The sequence below is a fragment of the Elephantulus edwardii genome, unplaced genomic scaffold (genome assembly GCF_000299155.1).
Source record: "Elephantulus edwardii isolate Elephantulus edwardi_28Jun2011 unplaced genomic scaffold, EleEdw1.0 scaffold00131, whole genome shotgun sequence".
Lineage (NCBI taxonomy): Eukaryota > Metazoa > Chordata > Mammalia > Macroscelidea > Macroscelididae > Elephantulus > Elephantulus edwardii.
Genome location: NW_006399881.1, coordinates 3,617,240 through 3,638,261, shown reverse-complemented (window position 1 = coordinate 3,638,261; position 21,022 = coordinate 3,617,240). Strand labels below are relative to the sequence as shown.

At 40.7% G+C, this 21,022-nt stretch overlaps 1 protein-coding gene across 1 annotated transcript in view; it reads right to left on the bottom strand.

The window, feature by feature from the left end:
* Positions 1–21,022, bottom strand: part of IL13RA1 (interleukin 13 receptor, alpha 1) — a 94,880-nt gene that overhangs the window by 28,940 nt on the left and 44,918 nt on the right. Inside the window, exons 8-9 of the mRNA XM_006893815.1 lie at positions 20,861–20,981; positions 6,980–7,158 (exon numbers count right to left, since the gene is read on the bottom strand). Coding sequence (XP_006893877.1) covers positions 6,980–7,158; positions 20,861–20,981 — 300 coding nt within the window. The remainder of the gene's footprint in view (positions 1–6,979; positions 7,159–20,860; positions 20,982–21,022) is intronic.

The window sequence follows — 21,022 nt, the reverse complement described above, 5'->3', positions numbered from 1 at the left end:
GAAAACACAAATAAGCTTCTAGCATTTATTTTGATGAGATACATATATGAGTCTAGATAATGAGTCATAAATTAAAATAGAGCTGATGCTTTTAATTGTGTTATATGATTAGACATATAGGTCTAAAATTCTTGGTTAGCTGTGATTAATGGAGAAAATGTATTTAAAATTGTCTAGGAAAATGAACTTAAAGAGTTCTCTGGAACATGTGGCAAATGACATGAACTCTGACCTGCAAGTGGTCAGAAAAGGAGACAGGTTGTCAACGGGACATCCAACTGTAACACAAAGAACTCGGAGGGGAAGTGCTGGGTTCCAAATGCACTTCCAATGATAGATATAAGACATCAGGTACAAGGAGTTTCCCCATTTGTCATTCATTCATGCCAATCAAAGACAATTTAAAAGTACTGCTATTGTTATGTGCTATCAAGTCAGTTCTGACACAATCACATGTGACTCAGTTGAACTGCCCTATGGGGTTTGTTGTTATTGTGTAATGTCAAGTTGAAACTAACTCATAGCTGACCTTTCAGCGAGCGTGTTTTCAGAAGCAATAAACTGCACAGAAGGAGATTGTCCATCCTTCTCCCTCAGAACAGATGGTAGTTTTGAACCATGTGCCTTTGGGATTGCAGCACAGCTTCTTATCACTAGGCCACACCAGAGGGCCATAATCTTCAAGAATGGCCAGGTCTTTCTCATGTAGACCAGCAGATCTGAACTGCCAACTTTTTTGGTAACAGATAAATGTTTAACCATTAGTGTTAACAGGATTCCTTTGCTCATCAATTTGGTTTCCAGACTCAGCTATGCATAATAAGGTCAAGCAATACATAAGTATGAGTAATGAACAAAAACTGATTTGGAGATGTAATCTTCTGGCCGAGAAGGATCTTCTTTTATGTCACTATTAATACTGTAAGAAGAGCAACAAAGTGAGGTGGTTTTTTTAAAAAAAAGGAACATTGAGAACAATGCATCAAGCAAAGGGGAAGAATGGGAAGCGCTCTACTTCAATGCTCTTCCTCAACACACTGCCCTGACCTCTCCCTACCTACAAACCAACCTGACTTTGGTCCGCGATTAGAACTCGCTTCCACAACTATCGGAAAGCATGTTAAATGGTGTTTTGCTTGAAAGCTTGGGAGCCTTTTTCAGTTGATGACTCTTTGTTCACACGCCATCTGTGGATCATTTTGACAGAATCCAAACTTCCTAATAGGCTATTACAACATAATAAATCCTCATGCTTATAGTGTTCTGCTTTAGAAATTTACAGAATGTTCGTGCATACCTTATGTTGTTTAGAACTCAGAAGAAGCCGTGTGGTCAAGAGGAACCACATACTCATTTTACAGCCAAGAGCCACTTACAGAGGTTTTATATGCCTTGTCCCAAGTGGAGGAGCTGGGACTTCAACTAAATATTTTGGTTTCAATCTAAGGGCTTTCTAATAACTGCTATGCCCTAGCATGGTGACACTGGTTGTTTTATTACTTAGTGCCTATACTATATTGTTCTTGTTAGGTGCTGTCAAGCTGACTATAACCCATAGTGACCCTATGTACAACAGATCTGAACCCTGTCCTATCCTCTGCCATCTTTACCATCTTTGATATACTCAAGCTGATTGCTGCAGTCACTGTATCAATCCATCTTATTACAGATCTTATTCTCTTTCTCTGACCCTCCACCTTTCCAATCACAATCTCTTCTTCCAAGGACTGGTCCCTGTTAACAGGATGACCCATGTACGTGAGAAGAAGTTTCACCATCCTTGTCTCTAAGGAGCACCTGGTTTGCACTTTCTTCAAGACATATCTGTTTGTTCTTTTGTCATGTTGTTGTTGTTGTATGCTGTCAAGTTGAAATCGACTCATAGTTGACCCTTCAGCAGGTTTTCAGAGGCAGTAAATTGCACAAAAGGAGACTGTCCATCCTGCCGCAGAGCTGCTAGTGGATTAGAACCATGAGCCTTGGGATTGCAGTGCAGCTTCTTAACAAACATATTAAAAATTATCCCTTCTATATCTTGCCGTACAGAGGTAACTTGTGGTTGCTGTGAATCTGAACACTGTGACACTGATGTGTCAAATGCGTTAATGGTTACCCATAGTGGACAGTGTTTGGTGGAGCTCCCTAATTAAAACAAGCTTGGAGGCAGGAGTGGCATCCACTTCCATTAATAGCTTGCCTCTGGAAACCCTATGAACCTGGAGAGAGAATGACAGTCACACAAGTGTTGAGCACTTTCATTCATAGGGTTGCTATGAGTCGCCTACGACTTGACAGCACTTAACAACAACATCATACTATTGTGATTCTAAATGCTTTCTAACTAAGGGATAGACAACATTTGAAGTATTGTTGTTGGTTTTGTTATGTGCCATTGAGTCACTTGCGACTCATAGCAACCCTATGTACAAGAGCCCTAAACGCCGTTTTATCCTGTGCCAACCTCGCTGTCTCAAACACATTAATTCCCACCACTCCACTCACAGAATCGATCCATCTCAAGGGTCTTCCTCTCCTGCACCGTCCCTCCACTCTCCCAAATACGATGTCCTTCTCCAAACACCAGTCCCTCCTTGCAACATGCCCAAAGTTTTTCGATGAAGCTTCAGAATCCTTGACTCCAGGGAACATTCTGGCTTCACCCTCTCCAGGACAAACCTGTTTGTTCTCCTAGTAGTCCATGGCATATTCAACACTCTTCTCCAGCACCACAACTCAAAGGCATCAATTCTCTTTCTATCATCCCTATTCACTGTCCAACTCTCTGATGCATAGCACGTAATTGCAAAGACTATAGCCTGGATCAGGCGCACCTTAGTCTCCAGCCTGATGTCGTTGCACTTCAGTACTCTTGAGAGGTAACTCACAGCTGCCTTTACCAATGCAATTCGTCTCCTGATTTCCTGGCTGCTGTTACCAAGAGTGTTGACTATGGAGCCAAGTAAACTAAAACTGTGAATTACGTCAATCTCTTCACCATCCATACTGATGCTGCCAATTGGCCCAGTGGTGACAATCTTTGTTTTCTTGATATTGAGCTTTAATCCGTATTGAAGACTGAAGTCCTTGACCTTCTGCAGCAAGCACTTCAGGTCCTCCTCAGTTTCAGCGAGCAGGGTTGTGTCATCTGCATAACTCAGGTTGTTGACGATTCTTCCACCAATCCTGATGCCACATTCCTCCTCGTACAGCCGCAGTATCTCAGATGATCTGCTCTGCATACAGATTGAAAAGGTATGGAGACAAAATACATCCCTGACGGACTCCTTTCTTGATTTTGAACCATCCAGTGTCTCCCTGCTCTGTTCTAATGACTGTCTCTTGGTCCAAGTATAGGTTTCGCATTAACACAATCAAATGTTCTGGGATTCCCATCCTTCTCAGAGTAATCCATAGCTTGTTGTGATCCACACAGTCGAAAGCTTTTGCATAGTCAATGAAGCACAGATAGACATTCTTCTGGTATTCTTTGCTTTCTGCCAAGATCCATCTAACATTAGCTACAATATCCCTTGTACCACAACCTGTTCTAAATCCAGCCTGCACATCTGACAGTTCTCTGTTGACATATTGTTCCAAACGTTTTTGGATAATTTTCAGCAGAATCTTGCTTGCATGTGATATCAATGATATTGTTCGATAATTTCCACATTCTGCTGGGTCACCTTTCTTTGGAATGGGAACAAATATTGATCTCTTCCAGTCAGTTGGCCAGCTGGCTGGCACAACTTAGAGAGCACATCCAGGGCAGCGTCTGTTTGTTGAAATCAATCAATTGGTATGCAGTCAACTCCTGGAGCCTTGTTTTTTGCCAATTCCTCCAGAGCTACTTGAACTTCCTCCATCACCATAGGTTCTTGCTCATATGTTATTTCATGAAATTCCTCTGTCAGCCAATTCCTTCTGATACAGTGACTCTGTGTACTCCTTCCATCTTCCTTTGATACTTCCTGGATCATTCAACATTCTACCCAAACTATCTTTAAGTATTGCCACCCATGGCTTGAATTTGTTTTTCAACTCCTTCAGCTTAAGAAACACTAAGCAAGTCCGGCCCTTTTGATTTTCTGACTCCAGCTCTCTGCACATTTCATTATGGTATCTTGCTTTGTCGTCCCAAGCTGCCTTTTGAAATTTTCTACTCAGCTCTTTGATTTCTTGATTTCTTCCTTTAGCTTTGGCTTCTCGGTGCTCTAATGCAATACTCAAGAGTCTCATCTGACATCCATCTTGGTCTTTTCTTCTTCTTTAGCCTTTGTAATGATCTTTTGCATTCTTCATGGACGATTTTCTTGATATCCTCCCAGAGCTCATTTGGTCTATGCTCATTGGTGCTCAAGGCCTCAAATCTGTTACTGAGATGGTTTTGAAATTTGAGTGGGACAGACTTGGTTCTCACAGACTTAATTTTCCTCAACTTCAGCTTGAATTTGCATATGACACCATTTGCAAGAGAATTAGTTTTGGGAATCCAGGACAGGGACAGAGGCAGAGCTTTCCTCATCTTCATGCCTCATCCAGGTACCCCACGGAAAGACAGGAGGGGGCCCCCGAGGACACCACAGGCCCTCGGGCCAAGAACTAAAAATTGTACACTGGTCCTGGAGGACACATTCTCTCTACTGGGAAGCCATCTGCTTGCATCAGCAGCAGGCTGCAAACAGAAGACAAGTGGTACTAACCCACAAGAAGTCAATCCTGGAGTGGAAGCTTAAGAGACCTTTTTCTCAGGATCTTCCAGGAAAAGAAGCTGTACATGACAGTTGCACTTAAGAACGTTAAATTGAAGTCATAGTGACCGCATCATAAGAGACTGACAGCAGCATGATATGGTCAGAATCAGAGAAATCCTGATTGCTTGAGACTTAGGACATTACATCAGGGGCTGGTCAATGGGAGATGGGTGTTGAATGTTGTAAGCAAAAGTAGGAAGGGTTGGTGGTGGAGCAGGGAAAGGGTGGATTAAAAAAAAAAACAACCCCCCAAAAAACAAACAAAAAAAACCCCAAAACTCAAAACCAACCAAACATGTAGCCGGGTGGGCAGCAACATTAAATATTGGTCTTTCTAACCGGTAAATGTCTTTCATCTACTTTTTTCTGTAGAATGCTTGTCTGTCAGATACTATTATATATATTTAAAAATTGAGACAGACTAGGAAGAAGGATTGGCCATCCAATTCTGAAATTACAGGCCTTCGAAAACCCTATGTACAACAGAGCACACTTAGTCTATCGCTTGGACTAGCATACATGGCAACTGAAACTGAGATCTTAGAAATGGAAATGCGGAGAAAGAGAAACAGCTGTAAGGCGACACTAGTGATCGGAACGTGGAATGTTAAGAAGCATGAATGTAGGAAAATTGGACATTGTTAAGAAAGAAATGGAACGCATAAATATTGACATACTATGTATTGGCGAAATGAGATGTCTTGGCATGGGACAGTTTGAATCAGATGAGTATATGATTTACTATGCTGGGGATGAAAAGGTGAGAAAAAATGGGGTTGGTTTCATAATTAAAAAAATCATTTCTAGATCTATCCTGAAATACAATGTGGTAAGCGACAGGATAATATCCATACGCATACAAGAAAGTCCAGTGAATACCACTATCATTCAAATATATGCACCAACAACTAGAGCCAAGGAAGAGGAAATAGATTTTTTTAAATGAAATAGATTTTTACCAACTTCTGCAGTCATAAATTGATCAAACATACAATCAAGATGTATTAATAATAATGGGTGACTGGAATACAAAAGTTGGGAACAGGGAAGTGAGATCAGTAGCTGGAAAACATGGGCTCAGTGAGAGAATTGAGGCTGGAGATAGAATGATAGATTTCTGCATAGTCAATGATTTATTCATTGCAAATACTTTTTATAAGAAACATAAACGCAGGCTATACACATGGATTTCACCTGATGGTATGCATAGGAATCAAATCAATTACATCTGTGGAAAGATTCGCTAGAGAAGCTCAATATCAGCAGTGAAAACCAGGCCGAGTGCTGATTGTGGGACAGACCACCAACTACTCTGAAGTATATAGAGCTGTATTTTTTCTGCAACAGCATCCTATGCACAAGAGAATAGTCAGATATCCAGGGTCCACGATTTAGAATGTTCCAAAGTTAACAGGAACAAAATTTATGGCAAAACAACCACTCAATAAACATTAAAATCAACAAGCTTGCTTGTCCAGTTAGCTGAAAGTTCAGCAGTTTGAATCTACCAGCCCCTCTGGGAAACAACAATGATGCAGTTATCTCTCAACATTCACGGCCTCAGAAACTTGACAGAAGGTGGCTAGGACTCAGAACCAACTGGACAGCACTGTATTTCTTTGTGTTTATCAATGAAAGGTAACTGATAACAATCTTGTGTTTCTGCAACAGGGAGCTTGGATGGTCTGATGGGTAAGGAGTTGTGCTGCCAACTCAAAGGCAGGGGGTCTGAATCCACTATCAGCTTCAGGGGAGAAAGCTGGGAACTCTCTTATGGTATTAACAGCCTCTGAAAAACCCCCTAGAGGGTCAGCTATGAATCTGTTCTGACTTGATATCAATGAGTTAAAGAATTATTGGTTTTGAAAATTTACTGGAACAAACTGTTAAGTCTTTTCTTCTGAGGAGCATCTAGTAAACTATCCACCTGTCAGATCTTTCCCTTTGCAATCTTTTCCTTTATCCATCCCAAAGGCATCATTCAAATCCACCTGCTGCTCCAAGAAGAAATACGGGCAATCTCCTCCTGTGCAACTTACAGCCTCTGAAAACTCACTGGAAGGGTCAGCTATGAATTGGTTCTGACTTAATAGCAATGGTTTCTTATTGTTTTGGGAAGATCTTAAGACCATAAGCATCATTTTCTGTTTTACAAGCATCATTTTTTATGATGTTCAAAAGACGTAACACTCTCTTCTCCATCACCATCGAGGACTTCAAAAACTTACCATTAGAATTTAAAGGCACTACATGGAAGGATGGTCTGATCTTTCCTGCATTATCCTTGACCATTATTTGGATGCTCCCTTGCTCCACCCTGAGGTCCTTCAGATTAAAGGAGCAACCAATACGTTGACCTTCACTGTAGATGTCTTCACACTGAAGAATTTTTCCCAGGCTGCTGTGCCTACAAGATAAAGTGAGACAACCTTTTGCATTTCTTTTTTTTAATTTTTTAATTATTATTTTATTATTTTGTGTGTGTGTGTGCATGTACTGTCAAATCAGATCTGACTAGTACAGGAGGAGATTGTCCCTCCTTTTCCCGGCAGAGCACCTGGTGGATTCGAACCGTGTGCCTCTGGGATTGCAGTGCAGCTTCTTGCCACTAGGCCACCAGAGCTCCCCTTTGCATTTCTTTTAAGAAAGTAAGTTTGGGAGTGTTGGGGGAAGGGGTGGGAAGCAAGGGGAAGAAATGACTGAAGGAGATGTCCTTCGGAAACAATATTTGCAATTAGGCAGGGGAGCTTTTTAAACTTTTCACATGTGGCTTCATTTCAGACTGTAGTACGAAAAGAATATTACTTTTTTGGCATACAGTGATTGTATACTGAATTGATTAGTATCTTAAACAGCTACAGAAATGATAGAATCTTCTGTTTCTTGAAAATGCTCATCTACTGAATTCCATGATCCTCCTCTGGTCCCCCTGCCTGTTCCTGCCTTTGTTTTCCTGGCTTCTTCTCCCTCCTCCTGCTCCCAGGCTGTTCACACCCTGTCCCCAGCCCTTTGCATGTTTCTGTTTCTTACTCAATCACTCTCACCCTATTCCTCTCCCATGCCTAACTCCCTCTGCTCAATAGAATTTTTACGTTTGAGATTCTTAATCCTAATCTCAAATTCATGGTCCAAAGCATATTCCATGCTAGACTTCTTCCTTGCTAAACAGCCTTTTCTTCTAGTCTTCCCCATTCCTATCACTCAGAGCTTATTTCCCCTGGGGTTCCATATTAGAGACTCTTAAATCACTCCCCATCCTCCTTTGTCTATATTCTATCACCAAAAGCTGTTATTTTTCCCCTTTGGGCAACTTCTTGGATTCTCTCCCTCTGTGACATTCCCATTGCCCATATCCTAATCACTTCAGACTTCTTGCCTGCTCCAGTTGGACTTCTCTGATTTTCATTACCAGTTCTCTCCAATCACAGCTAATTCTACAGCCCACTGCTTTTCTAACGTGACTAATTCCACTGTGTGCCTCTGAGTGACTTCCAGCATCAGCAACGCTGGTGATCATCTCCTTGGACCATTACATACACCTCTCTCTGCCCAATGATTACAGCACTCTAGCACAGGGCAAACTGACCAAATGTGCTCATTAGCATTTTCCCCCCACTGCCTATCAGAGGATTCTGGTTTCTAGCAACTGGCAGAAGACAGAGTCAAACCTTACATCACCAGCCACAGGACGGGTGGCAAGTTGTGTAAAGGTTCTGCAGAAAAAGATGAGGATTTAGAAAATGAACTAAGTCCCACATCTCAAGCCCTTGAGCTTTGAGCTCAGAAACCTCTTATGTTCATTTAAGCTGCTGATTCCTCAGACCTTCTCTCCTGGAGTCTAACTTAGGAGGTTCTGAAGGGTGCCTAAGAATCAGCATTTTTGGAAGCAATTCCCCAGATGATTCTTCTACTGATCAGGTTTTTAAAACCCTCAGAAAAACACCTCACACCCAGTGTATTTACACCCTCCGAGGCTATATAAAGAAATGTTTCAATCTAAGAAAGGTTCTTGTCCCTCACAGCACAGTAAAATAAACATGCTTTTCCTCCTAAGTGCACATAGTTCATAAAGGAAAGCAGTCTTTTAAAGCTTTTGTTACTGTCGTGGTCAACTAACTGTTTTCCACTCATGGCTAGAAACAGAAATGGGATGTGTGACGGTTTTGCTACATAACTAAAGAAAACCATGCATAAAGATATTTTTTAAAATGACAAGAATTCCTCTATTTGAACATTTTTAAGGTCCCTCTCTCCTCCCCCCCCATTATTATACACTGAATATTTCCACTTCTCACAGATGCCAGAAGTACACTTCTGTTGTAGTTTAGAAATGGTATTAAAAGAGAAAAAGGCTACTTTTAAATAGACAAAGTTTTCAGACTCCCTGACTGAAGATTCCATGATAGCCTAAAATATTCAAAACAGGCTGGCGCTTCCTGTTTAAATCCACACGCAGAATTCCCTCCACAACAATCACACTGCAGGCCTGAGGGGAAAAAGGACAAGTTGAAGATTATTCTCCCAACTCTGAGGATGACTCATGTGGGAAGAATTTTCCTGCAATTCATTTGCATGGCAAGTCTGAGGCAGTGAAAATCACACTTCTTTTTTCTTTTCTTTTTTTTTTTAAAAACATTCTTTTAAAAACAGATTTCTGTAAGTGAAAGTTTACAAATCATTGGTTTTTCATCCAATCATTCATTTACATTTTGATTTCATATTTAATGTAATGAATTCATTACAACGTCTCGGCAGCTTCTTGTAGCTCCTGCCTTGATTGCTTGTGTGTGTAAATCTCTCCTTAGTCAAGCTCCTTTCTAAGTCAGTCTAACCCTGTAGAGTGAGCTCTGGTGGCCTACTGTGTAAGGAGTTACGCTGCCAATCAATCAAAAGGCATGGGGACTTAAATCCACCAGCTACTCCTTGGGAGAAAGATGGGTGATCTCCTTCTGTGCAATTTACAGCCTCTGGAAATCCACCAGAGGTTCTGTTAAGAATCAGCTCCGACTAGACAGCAAAAAGTATGAGTGAGTTACCTCTTGTAGGAACACGGCATTTATTCTGGGGTTTAAAAAAATAAATAAAAATTACTATTTTTATTCTCTGGGAGAAAATAAAACGACTACATTTTTTGGTTGTAATTTTCTGGGAATAAGGGAAACAGAGGGGGGCAGTTTTGTCTGACATAATTTACCATGACTCATGTGCCGTCAAGTTGGAACCAACGCATAACTGATCTTCCAGCAGGTTTTCACAGGAAATTAATCACATGGGAGGAAACTGCCTGCCCATCTTTCCAAAACCAATTCCTGGGGCTTGATAATTAGCACTAGATCTCACTCTTTCCCTTGTGGTTTTCTCTAGACAAGATCAATCAGAGGAAAGAAGGGGAGAAGGTAAGAAAGGAGAAGGGACAGAGCAAGGGAAGGGAAAGTATGGGCTTTTCCCTGACTGTATCTTCAAGAGTGTGGAGATGAATAACCCAAAACAATAAAGCTAGCTCTTGTGTGCTGAATGCCTACTCTACACATGGTATAAATTACTCCTTACATCTGAAAACTCAGCCCTCACAACAATCTTCAGAAGCAGGTCCTATTGCTACCAAAGACTAGTGGTTTGGATCCATTTTACAGATTAACAAACACGTTCAGAGATGTTATTTGCCCCAAGCCACACTGTAAGCCAGAATCTGAACCAAGGTGCTACGGCTCCAAGGGGCCCTGGTGGTACTGTGAATTAAACACTTGATTGTGTACCAAAACATTGGCAGTTCAAATCCACCAGCTGCTCTAAGGGAGAAAGATTTGGCTGTCTGCTTCTATTAAGATGTTGGGAACCCTATGAGGCACTTCTATTCAGTCCTACAAGGTTACTATGAGTAGGAATTGACTTGACAGCAGTCAGTTGATTTTTTTTTTTAGTGTGGTTCCAGAAAAAAAAATGTTCTGAGTTGTAGTAAGGTTTAAAGAGACAGAATCTGCGTCAGCACTGTCCAACTGAACTTTTTGAGACTGTGAAAATGTGTTTTGGGTTTGGTTTTGGTTTTTTTTTTGTTTTATTCTTATTGTATTATTTTTTACATGTACCGTCAAATCATATCTGACTGGTACAGGAGGAGACTGCCCCCTCCTTCTCCAGCAGAGCATCTGGTGGATTTGAACCGTGTACCTCTGGGATTACAGTGTAGCATCTTGCCACTAGGCCACCAGAGCTCCCTCAGGGTTTTTTAGTGGTAGAATATAAGACTTTATTTTTACTTCAGAAGTAACAGCAATATAACCCAGTTCCATTAATACATACATAAGATCTGTTGTTATTAAATATATAAGACACATATGGTAATGTATAGGTGTTAAGATTCTCCTTATAATTTTTTGGTAGAATGACCTCAAGATGCAAATTAATTGTCTCCATTGGGAAAATTTGTTGTCAAGGACCTCTGCAAGTACTTAAGTGCAATGGTGTCTATTTAAAGACTATGATACACTTAAGCCAAGCCACATTTTTTTTTCAATTATTGCCTATGCATCTGAAAGTTGGACAATAAATAAGGGTTAACAGAAGAAGAATCAATGTCTTTGAATTGTGTTGATGAAGTATTCATTCTGAATACTGAATTCTGAATACTGAAGTATTCATTCCATAGACTGCCAAAAGAACAAACAAGTCTGTCTTGGAGAAAGTGCAACCAAGGTGCTCCTTAGAGGCAAGGATGGTGAAACTTGACCTCACATACTTTGGGCATGTTGTCAGGAGGGGTCAGGTCTTAGAAAAGGACATTATGTTTGAAAAACTTTGAAGGTTTTATAGGCTTCTTTGTGTGCTTGTTTGTTTCTTCCCTTTCCTAGGGAGGATAGTGACATCTTTGTTGGAGGTAAGAATAGAATGCATATTTTCATTCTGGAAAGATCATCACCAAGGTCAAAAGAGTAGAATTTACTATCCTCTTATTGTTGAGGTTCTTTCTCTCTGGGAATGTTTTCTAACTGTTAGTGATCATTATCCACTCTTATCCTATACTCCTTCCAAACCCTTGTTTCAAACCTGCTTTATAACAGTGGTGCTATGCAATATTTGTCCCTTTATGACAGAGATATTTCACTCAGCATAATGTCCTGCAGAGTCACCCGTGTTGTGTGATATTTTATGAATTGTTTTTCAGTGCTGTGTATTATTCCATTGTATAAATATAGCACATATTTTCTATCCATTCATTTGTTGATGGTCACTTGGGTTGCTTCCATCTCTTTAGCACTGCAAATAACACAGCAATAAACATGGGTGTGCATACAGCTGTTGGGGTGGCAGCTCTGGTTTCTTTGGGGTTTATTCCAAGTAGTGGCATTGCTGGGTCAAATGGCATTTCTATTTCTAACTTTTTGTTTTGTTTTAATTTCTAACTTTTTGAGAGAGTGTCAAACTGCCTTCCATTGTAGTTACACCACTTTACACTCTCACCAGCAGCTGAAAAATTAAAAAAACTAACAGAGTTTTGATTTCATTTTAAATTCATTAAAATACCAACTAGTACTGTACAACTAGTACAGAAAAGGAGCCCTAGTAGCATAGTGCATTACCAACTGGAAGGCCAGCGGTTCATCCGCTAACTCTGCAATGTGGATGCCAAGAAGTAGGGAGTCCTCCTGAGACCTGCTTCCCTTGGGTGTCAGTGAGCCATTCCTGTCTTGGGATTTCTTCGAGAGCCTAAGAAAGTGATGCCTTGTACTGCTAGCTGAAAGCTAGTTCAAACACCATCAGCTACTGGTTTTGGCAAAAGGCAGCAGCAGACCAGGAAACAGAAGTATTTTTCAGGTTAATTAGTCCAGTTTTTGATAATGTATTTACTCAGAGTGGATGCTCTTTTGGTCACTTGCACTAAGAAAGTCTGCATGAGTGGTTTGACATTGGCTGCAAACCCAAAGGTTGGTGATTTGACCCCACCAAGAAATACTGCAGAAGAAAGGCCTGGCAAACTGCTTCCATAAAGACCGCACACAAGAAAACCCTACCGAAAAGTTCTACTCTATAACATATGAGGCTGCCATGTTTCAAAGCCGCTAACAATGACACCAAGTATACCTCCCAAGGGAGCTCTGATGGCTTAGTAGTAAGGAGCTGAACTGCCAATGAAAAGGTATGGGGTTCAGATCCAACAGCTGCTCTGTGGGAGAAGGATGGGTAATCTCCTCCCGCACGATTTACTGCCTTTACAAACCTGCTGGAGGGTCAACCATGAGTTGGTTACAACTCAATGGCACTTAACAATAACATAATATAGGTTCCAAGGCACTTCCCCGCCAGTGTCTTGAAGAACCCAGGACTAAGTCAACATTGGCCTCTTGATTCTTTCTTGTTATACACAGAATCAGTCCTGAACAGATACAGTTTTAAGACTTTTCCCCCCTTCATTTCCTGATCCTCATATAAACATAAGACTCTTTGAGGGTTTTCCCTGGTTGTTTGAAATAAATGACTCCAGGGCAAGAAACAGAGCTTACCCCATAAGAAGCTTGGGAACACAATCAACTTAAAAGGCATCTTAACAATCTACAATAGACAGGCACATAGACCAATGGAACAGAATTGAGAACCCAGATATGTATCCATCTACCTATGGTCAACTGATATTCGACAAGGAAACAAAACCTATCAAATGGGGAAACAACAACCTCTTCAACAAATGGTGCTGGCAAAACTGGACTGCTACCTGCAGAAAGCTGAAACAGGATGTACACCTCTCACCATACAAAAATCAACTCAAGGTGGATCACAGCCCTAAGGGTAAAGCCCAAAACCATAAAGATCTTAAGAGACAATGTATGACCAAGCTTAAAAGGCCTAACCCATGATAGTAAAAGGCTGACAAATATAGCCAGAAATACACAACCAGGAGAAAATAAAATTGATGAAAGGGACATTCTAAAGATTAAATCCCTGTGGGCATCAAAAACTTTTTCTAACAGAGTGTAAAGAAAATTTACTCACTGGGGAAAAAACACTTGGCAATACCATTTCAGACAAGAGTCTCTTAACAGAAGTTTACAGAATTCTACAGGGCCTCCACAAGTAAAAGACTGAGCACACAGTTACAAAATGGGCAATAGATATGAAAAGACTTTTCACAGAGGAAGACATTCAGGTGGCCATCAGTCACTTGAAGAAATGCTCAAAATCACAGGCAAACTGAGAGATGAAAATAAAAATCACAATGAGATACCATCTCACCCCAGTAGCAATGGCAAAGTTTAACAGGACAGCAAACAATAAATGTTGGCGAGGATACAGAGAGACTGGAACTCTTATACACTGTTGGTGGGAATGTAAAATGGTACAACCACTCTGGAAGGCAGTTTGGTGTTTCCTAAAAGAAGCTGAACATAGAAATTCCATTTGACCTAGCTATTCTACTACTTGGAATATACCCCGATAAAATGAGAACTGAGGTACAAATGGAGACTTGTACAGCAGTGTTATTCACCATCACAAGAACATGGAAACAGTCCAAATGCCCAACCACAACAGAATGGATTGAGAATTTCACAAGATGGAATACTATGCAGCACTCTGGAACAGTGATTTTGAAAATTACTACATAGCATGGGAGGGACAGGAGAGTATTATGCTGAATGAACGAAATCAGTTTCATAAGGACAAATGCTGTATAATATCATTATTGCAAAAATAGATGACTAGTAAAACATGTATGAGGATCCAAGGGTAGGGGGATGATAGGAGCAGAAGGGTGAGGATGGATGGGGGGAAATCACAGGGTCACACAATTTGATGGATGGATGGAGGGGTGAGTAAAGGAACTGGGAAAAATCTGGTGGGGATCTAGAAAGACAGGGCAATGGTCAACACAGTTCAATGCTGATTAATTTTATAAAATATAATCAATGGGAATGATTGTATGAAACACAATGTGAATGAAGGATAGTGTGAAACACAATGTATATGAACTCTGTAAGCAAACCAGTAAAAAATGATTTTTTTATTTATTAAAAAAATTAATTCTACAATAAGAGCTCTCAGTGCTACACAAGTTCCTGCTTCTCTTTTCAAGACCCTTGGCCCCTTCATTACCAATTCCTCTGGGAGTCAGCTCTTTTTATCCCTGAGCTCGAATGAACGCGCCACTCCAGAGCTGCTCTGTACGTCCTGGGTCCTCATCCCAGCCCAAGTATCATCCTCTAGCTTTGGATCCTTTCAACCATTCAAGACTTCAAGACTTCACGTGTGAGCCACTTAAGTCAAGACACAGGTTCCCAGTGTGGTGAGGGCTACTAACAAGTAAACAGGAAATGACAACATTGGTGCTCTAAATGCTATTACAGGGGGAAGTGCAAAGTGCTGTGGGAACCTTTGGAAGGGGCACATAGCTTGACTTGAGAAGTTAAGGAAAGCTTTTCTGGACAGGAAATGGTATCTGAGCTTCAATCAAAAGGCAATCAACAGGCTAGATTAGAGGGAGCCAGATAAAAGGTCAAAGCCTGCTTCAGGAAGGATGAAGAATGCTCTTGCAATTCTGTTTTGAGAGTGTCTGAAGAGTGAGCCTGAGGAAATTGAAGTTCTGGTGTGGGCTGGAGGGGAGAATCAAGTTGGCAGTGCATAAAGGGAGATGAGAAGGGAGGCTGGAGAGTCTAACAGGAACTAGATCCTAAAAGGCTTTGTCTTATCAGGCTAACCCTTGGACTTTATCCCAAAGTCACCGGGAAGTCACTGAAGGGTGTTTTGTCTTGTTTTGTTTTTAATGTAAAAGAAATAGCAGGTCTTGAGAGTGGGCAAGAGAAACTACAAAAAGTTCATGCTCAAATGAGAATTACACCAGGGGGTATGATGTAAACAAACAAACAAACAAACAAACAAACAAGCCAACCTTCCTGAGGGAACCACCGGTTCTCAGTGCCCTTTGGTTTCAGTTGGAATGCTCCGTGAATTTGCCAAAGGGATTCAGCCATCTGCTTCCATAAAAATTTACAGCCTAGGCTATCTATCTACTGGGAATTTCCTGTCTGTCCTCTAGGGCTGCTCTGAGTCAGAAGGGATTCCACAGCACACAACCATGACCCCTCCAAGGAGAGAAGAGTGAATGCTAGACCCAAAATTGTGCTGCTAACCCAAAGCCTGTGCCTCCCTGGTGGTTTGAATTCAATAGCTGCTCCATGGGAGAAAGATGGGCAAGGCTTTCCTGTGCAATTTACGTTGCTGTTGTTAGGTGCCCTGTTGAGTCAAGTACAAATAACTCTTAACAATGCTGTGAACAACTAGATCCTGCCCTATCCTGTATCTCCTGACCTGAACCCTGCCCTATCCTGTGCCGTCCTCATCTCTAACACAACTGAACCCACCGCTGCAGTCACTGTGTCAATCCATCTCAGTAGGTGTCTTCCTCTCCTTCGCAGACCCTCCATCTTTCCAAACATGATGTCCCTTTCCAAGGAACAGCCTCACCTAGTGCAATTTATAGCCTCCCAAAGGTCAGCTGAGTTGGTTCCAACTCCGCAGCAACAGTTTGTTTGCTTAAGATACCTTCAGAGGTTTTCGTTCAAAAACTCACATAATTTTTGCATTCCACCCCAGGATATATTCATGTGTATTTCAATAAATCCACAAGTTTTTTCATCAAGCCATCAGACAGATGGACATTCGAGGATGAAAAGCTTATCCTTGTATCTTCAAAGTCCAGGAAGGGCACTTAGTTAAAGATACAGCATTAGGCCATTCTCTCAGAATTCCACTTTAACAAATGATATCAAAGAGAGGTAAGCAAGGGTAAAGCCTTCCTTCCTCTGCCTGATAACACAGTGGCTAAACAGCCCCCCTTCTGCAATGTTCTTCCCAAGAGGTCAACCCTGAGAAACTCCCCAACCTGTACAGACTCTCAATTGTACTCCTTTTCACCTAAGCCTGACTGCTGTCACCACACCAATTCTTACCTGAGCTTCACACCAAGAGAAGCTCATATACATTTCTCTCAACAACCTTGATATGATAATACACTGTCTTGTTTTATCATAAATGACTGAGTCCTAGGCTCTCTCTCTCTTTACACTGTAAGCTTTTGGTGCAAATATACATGTTTCTTATCTCTGTTCCTGTCAGTACTTTTGCCACAATACACGCTGAATAAAAGCTTACTGAATTGAATGAGTTGACTTGGCCCTTTTTTTCCTTGTTTTATTGCTAATATATTGTGCTACCAAGGCGAACACAGTTCTAAGTCACTCGGTGTTACACGCAAGAAAGATAGGCAACCTCTTCCCATGTGATTTGTTCTTGCTGTCTATTGTAAAGTTAGAACCAGCTCAGAAAAGACCTTCCAGTGGGTTTTCAGAGGCTGTAAATCATATTGGAGGAGGCTGCTCATCTTTCTCCCACAGAGCAGGTGGTGGATTCCAACCACTCACCTTTAAAGCAGATTAATTCACAACAGCCCAAATCAGAAACAGCTAAGATGCCCTTCAATCAGTGAATGCTTAACTGTGCCCTACCTAATGGGATACAACTCAGCAATAAAAAGACACAAAATTAATTTCTAGCCAAATAAGAGACAGGCCTATACAGTGATCAATGACATTAAGGAAGAATGCATTCCTTAAACAATCTACCATTAAAGATCAAAGAGGTAACATTCTCCCAGGGATAAAGCTCAGAAAGTGGAATAGGACAGAAGGACCAATGGAAATGGGAGCCATAGGGAGGGTGCTGTTACCAGGTGGGGATGATAATCAATACCAAGAGACATAATGTGTATAAACTGTTGAATGGAAAACCAATGTGCTCTAAACACTTTCACTCAAATAATATTAAAATTTTTTGAAGGCCATCAACTACTCACATGTAAATTCAAATTACAACTAGGGAGGGTCAAGTCAAATCCACAGGAATTAAATTTTCACCTTCAGTCTATTCTACTTGTATATTTAAAAACCAACTCAGAAACAGGTTTGAGGCCTTGAACACCAATGAGCAAAGACCAGATGAGTGGTGGGAGGATATCAAGAATATCATCCATGAAGAAAGCAAAAGTGATTACAAAGACAGAGGAAGAAGAAAAGACCAAGAGGGGTGTCAGAAGAGACTCTGAATATTGCACCAGAGTGCTGAAAAGCCAAAACAAAGAGAACAAGACATCAAGGAGCTGAACAGAAGACTTCAAAGGGCAGCTCAAGAAGACAAAGCAAAGTATTAAAAAGAAATGTGCAAGAAACAAATCAAAAGAGCCATATTTGCTTAGCATTTCTTAAGCTGAAGGAACTAAAGAATAAATTGCAGCTTCAAGTTGCTTAAGGATGCTTTGGGCAGAATACGAAATGACATAGGAAACATTAAAAGAGGATGGAAGAAGTACACAGAGTCACTGTACCAAAAAGAACTGGTTGACACAGAAGAATTTAAAGAAACAACAATGGTGATGAAGGAGGAAGTCCAAACTTCTCTGAAAGACCTGGCAAAAAAAGAACACCCCAGGAACTGATGGAATACCAATTGACATATTTGAATAAACAGATGCTGCCCTGGACATGCTCACCAGGTTGTGCTAAGAAATGTGGAGGACAACCTAGCCAACTAAATTGAAGAGATTCACATTTATTCTCATTCCAAAAAAATGTGACCCAACAGAGTATGGAAATTATTGAACATTATCACTAATATCACACACAATCAAAATGCTGCTGAAGACTATCCAAAAATGACAGGGAAAATGTATCGACAGAAACTACCAGAAAAATAAGCTGGATTTAGAAGAGGTTGTGGCACTAGAGACATTATCACTAATGTCACATAGATCTCGGCTGAAAGCAAAGAGTACCAGAGGAGTATCAATCTGTGTTTCATTGACTATGCAATGACTATGTGGATCACAACAAACTGTAGCTAACCTTGAGGAGAATGGGAATTCCAGAACACTTGATTGTCCTCATGAGAAACCTATACTCAGACCTGGAAAAATCATTAGAACAGAACAAGGAAACAGTGTATGGTTCAAAATCTGGAAAGGAGTGCGTCAGGGATGCATCCTGTCTCCATACCTTTTCAATCTATGTGCAGAACAGATCACTGGGGAGGCTGGGCTTTATGAAGAGGAACGTGGCATCAGGATTGGAGAGACTTCTCAACAACCTGCATTATGCAGACAATACAACCTAGCTTTCTGAAAGTGAGGTGAACCTGAAGAGCTCGCTGCAGAGGGTCAAGGACTGCAGCCTTCAATATGGATTGAAGCTCAAGAAGACAAAGATTCTCACCACTGGGCCAACACAAGAGCTCAAAGAAATCAGTTCTTCTTTCATCCTTTTTTCTTTTTTAAGTTGTGATTTTAACAAAAGTTTACTGACAAGGTGGATTTTCATTCATTCATTGTTGTATATTTTCCTCCCTTTCCCCTACCCCCATTCATTTTTACTTCCATATTCATTCACTGTTGCACAATTTCCTCTCTCCCTCCCCTATCCCTCCCCTAGTCTACTTTTCAATGTACCTCTTATTCTGGACTGTTGTCATACAAACAAGGCCTAATCATATTCCTTTTTAAACAGTTCTTTCCTTCATCTATTCCAATGCAGTGCTCATTATCGATCTCTTTTTTGCCTAGTTTCCCCCAACTCCTAATGTCAGTCGGGTTTTTTAACAGTGGTCTTATGCAATATTTGTCCTCTTGTGACTGAGTTATTTTACTTAGCATAATGTCCTCCAGGGTCACTCATGTTGTGTAACTGTTTTCATTCATTCATTATTGCACATTTTTCTCCCTATGCCCTGTATTTCACTTTGAAAACAATCATTCATTGCTGCAAAATATTGTGTAATGTTTTATGAGTTTATTGATTTTCAGTGCTGTGTAGTATTCCATTGTGTAACTGTACCAGAGTTTTTCTATCCACTCATTTGGGCACTTCGGTTGTTTCCGTCCCTTTGATATTGGGAATAATGCAGCAAGATATACATGTGTGCATATACCTGTTTGGGTGGCAGCTCTGGTTTCTTTATGGTATACTCTTAGTAGCAGAATTGCTGGGTAAAACTATATTTCGATGTTGAAAAAGGAAAATAAAAATAAAATAAAATAAATAATAAAATCAAATCAAATCAGTTGTCCCAAGGTAGATGAACTGATTTCTGAGTTCTTGATTCTTCTGTCATCCTTATTCTTTGTCCAACTCTATGATGTATAGCAAGTGACTGAAAGGGTATGCAGCAGGCACACCCTAGTCCTCAAATGGACATCACCGCATCTCAATAATAGAGTAGTGAGAGAAGATCTTCACCCTGAAACCCACAGCGTCCCTTTTCAGCAGGAAGTAACTAAGAGAATACGCCATCCCCTTTTCCTTATGACTCAAGGTGAAGTCTCTCTCAGGGAGGAGTGATAGGGAATGGCAAAGGACACACAGACAAAGAACATTAATCAGAACTGGCTTTGACAAGCACTGTGGCATTTGGACAAGAACAGACTGGGAGGAGGGTAGAGAGAATAGTGCAACAATGAATGAATGGAAACCCAAAATCTCTGTAAATGTTTATGAAAATTAATAAAATATAATTATAGAAAAAAAATTTGTAGAATCCTGACTACAGACTTTCCCAGTGCCATATGTCTTCTGATATTCTGACTGCTGGTACCATGAGTATTGATTGTGGATACAAGTTAGATGAAGCTGTTGATTGTTTTCAGAGAGATAAGTCTATTGACATTGAGTTTGGTTTCTTTCTACACACATATGTAAAATTGCCAAAAAGCAAGTAAAACTGTTGACATATGAATAAGGGCAGTGGACTGTACCAATGCCAATTTCCTGGTTTTGATATTGCACTCTAGTCATGCAGGATAGTCCCATTCGGGGTAAATGACTGAGGCATACACAAGACCTTCCTATGCATTTGTGGCCACTTCCTATGGCCCTATAATTATGTCAAAATAACCACAAACACAAAATACAGGTACATTTCCCACTGAAGTCAACTGTCCATCTTCTTGGATGTGCAGATGATGTGGCTTTTTTGATCCCTTTTTTAAAGACAAAAGACAACCCAAGAACAACAAACCCAAGTTTGGCTTCAAAGATTCCTGACACAAACACAACTGTCCATCTACTGTGAGTACTCACCAATAGTACAGAATATAATTAGTATCAGGACTTGTATTATTTCCAGGGAGCCAAGAACACTTCATGTAATTCAGATTGTGCCAAATGCATTGCAGCTCTGTCACAGCAGACTCCGGATCACCTATGAGACACAGGCCAAGAGTTTAGAGCTCTCCTTTCCTT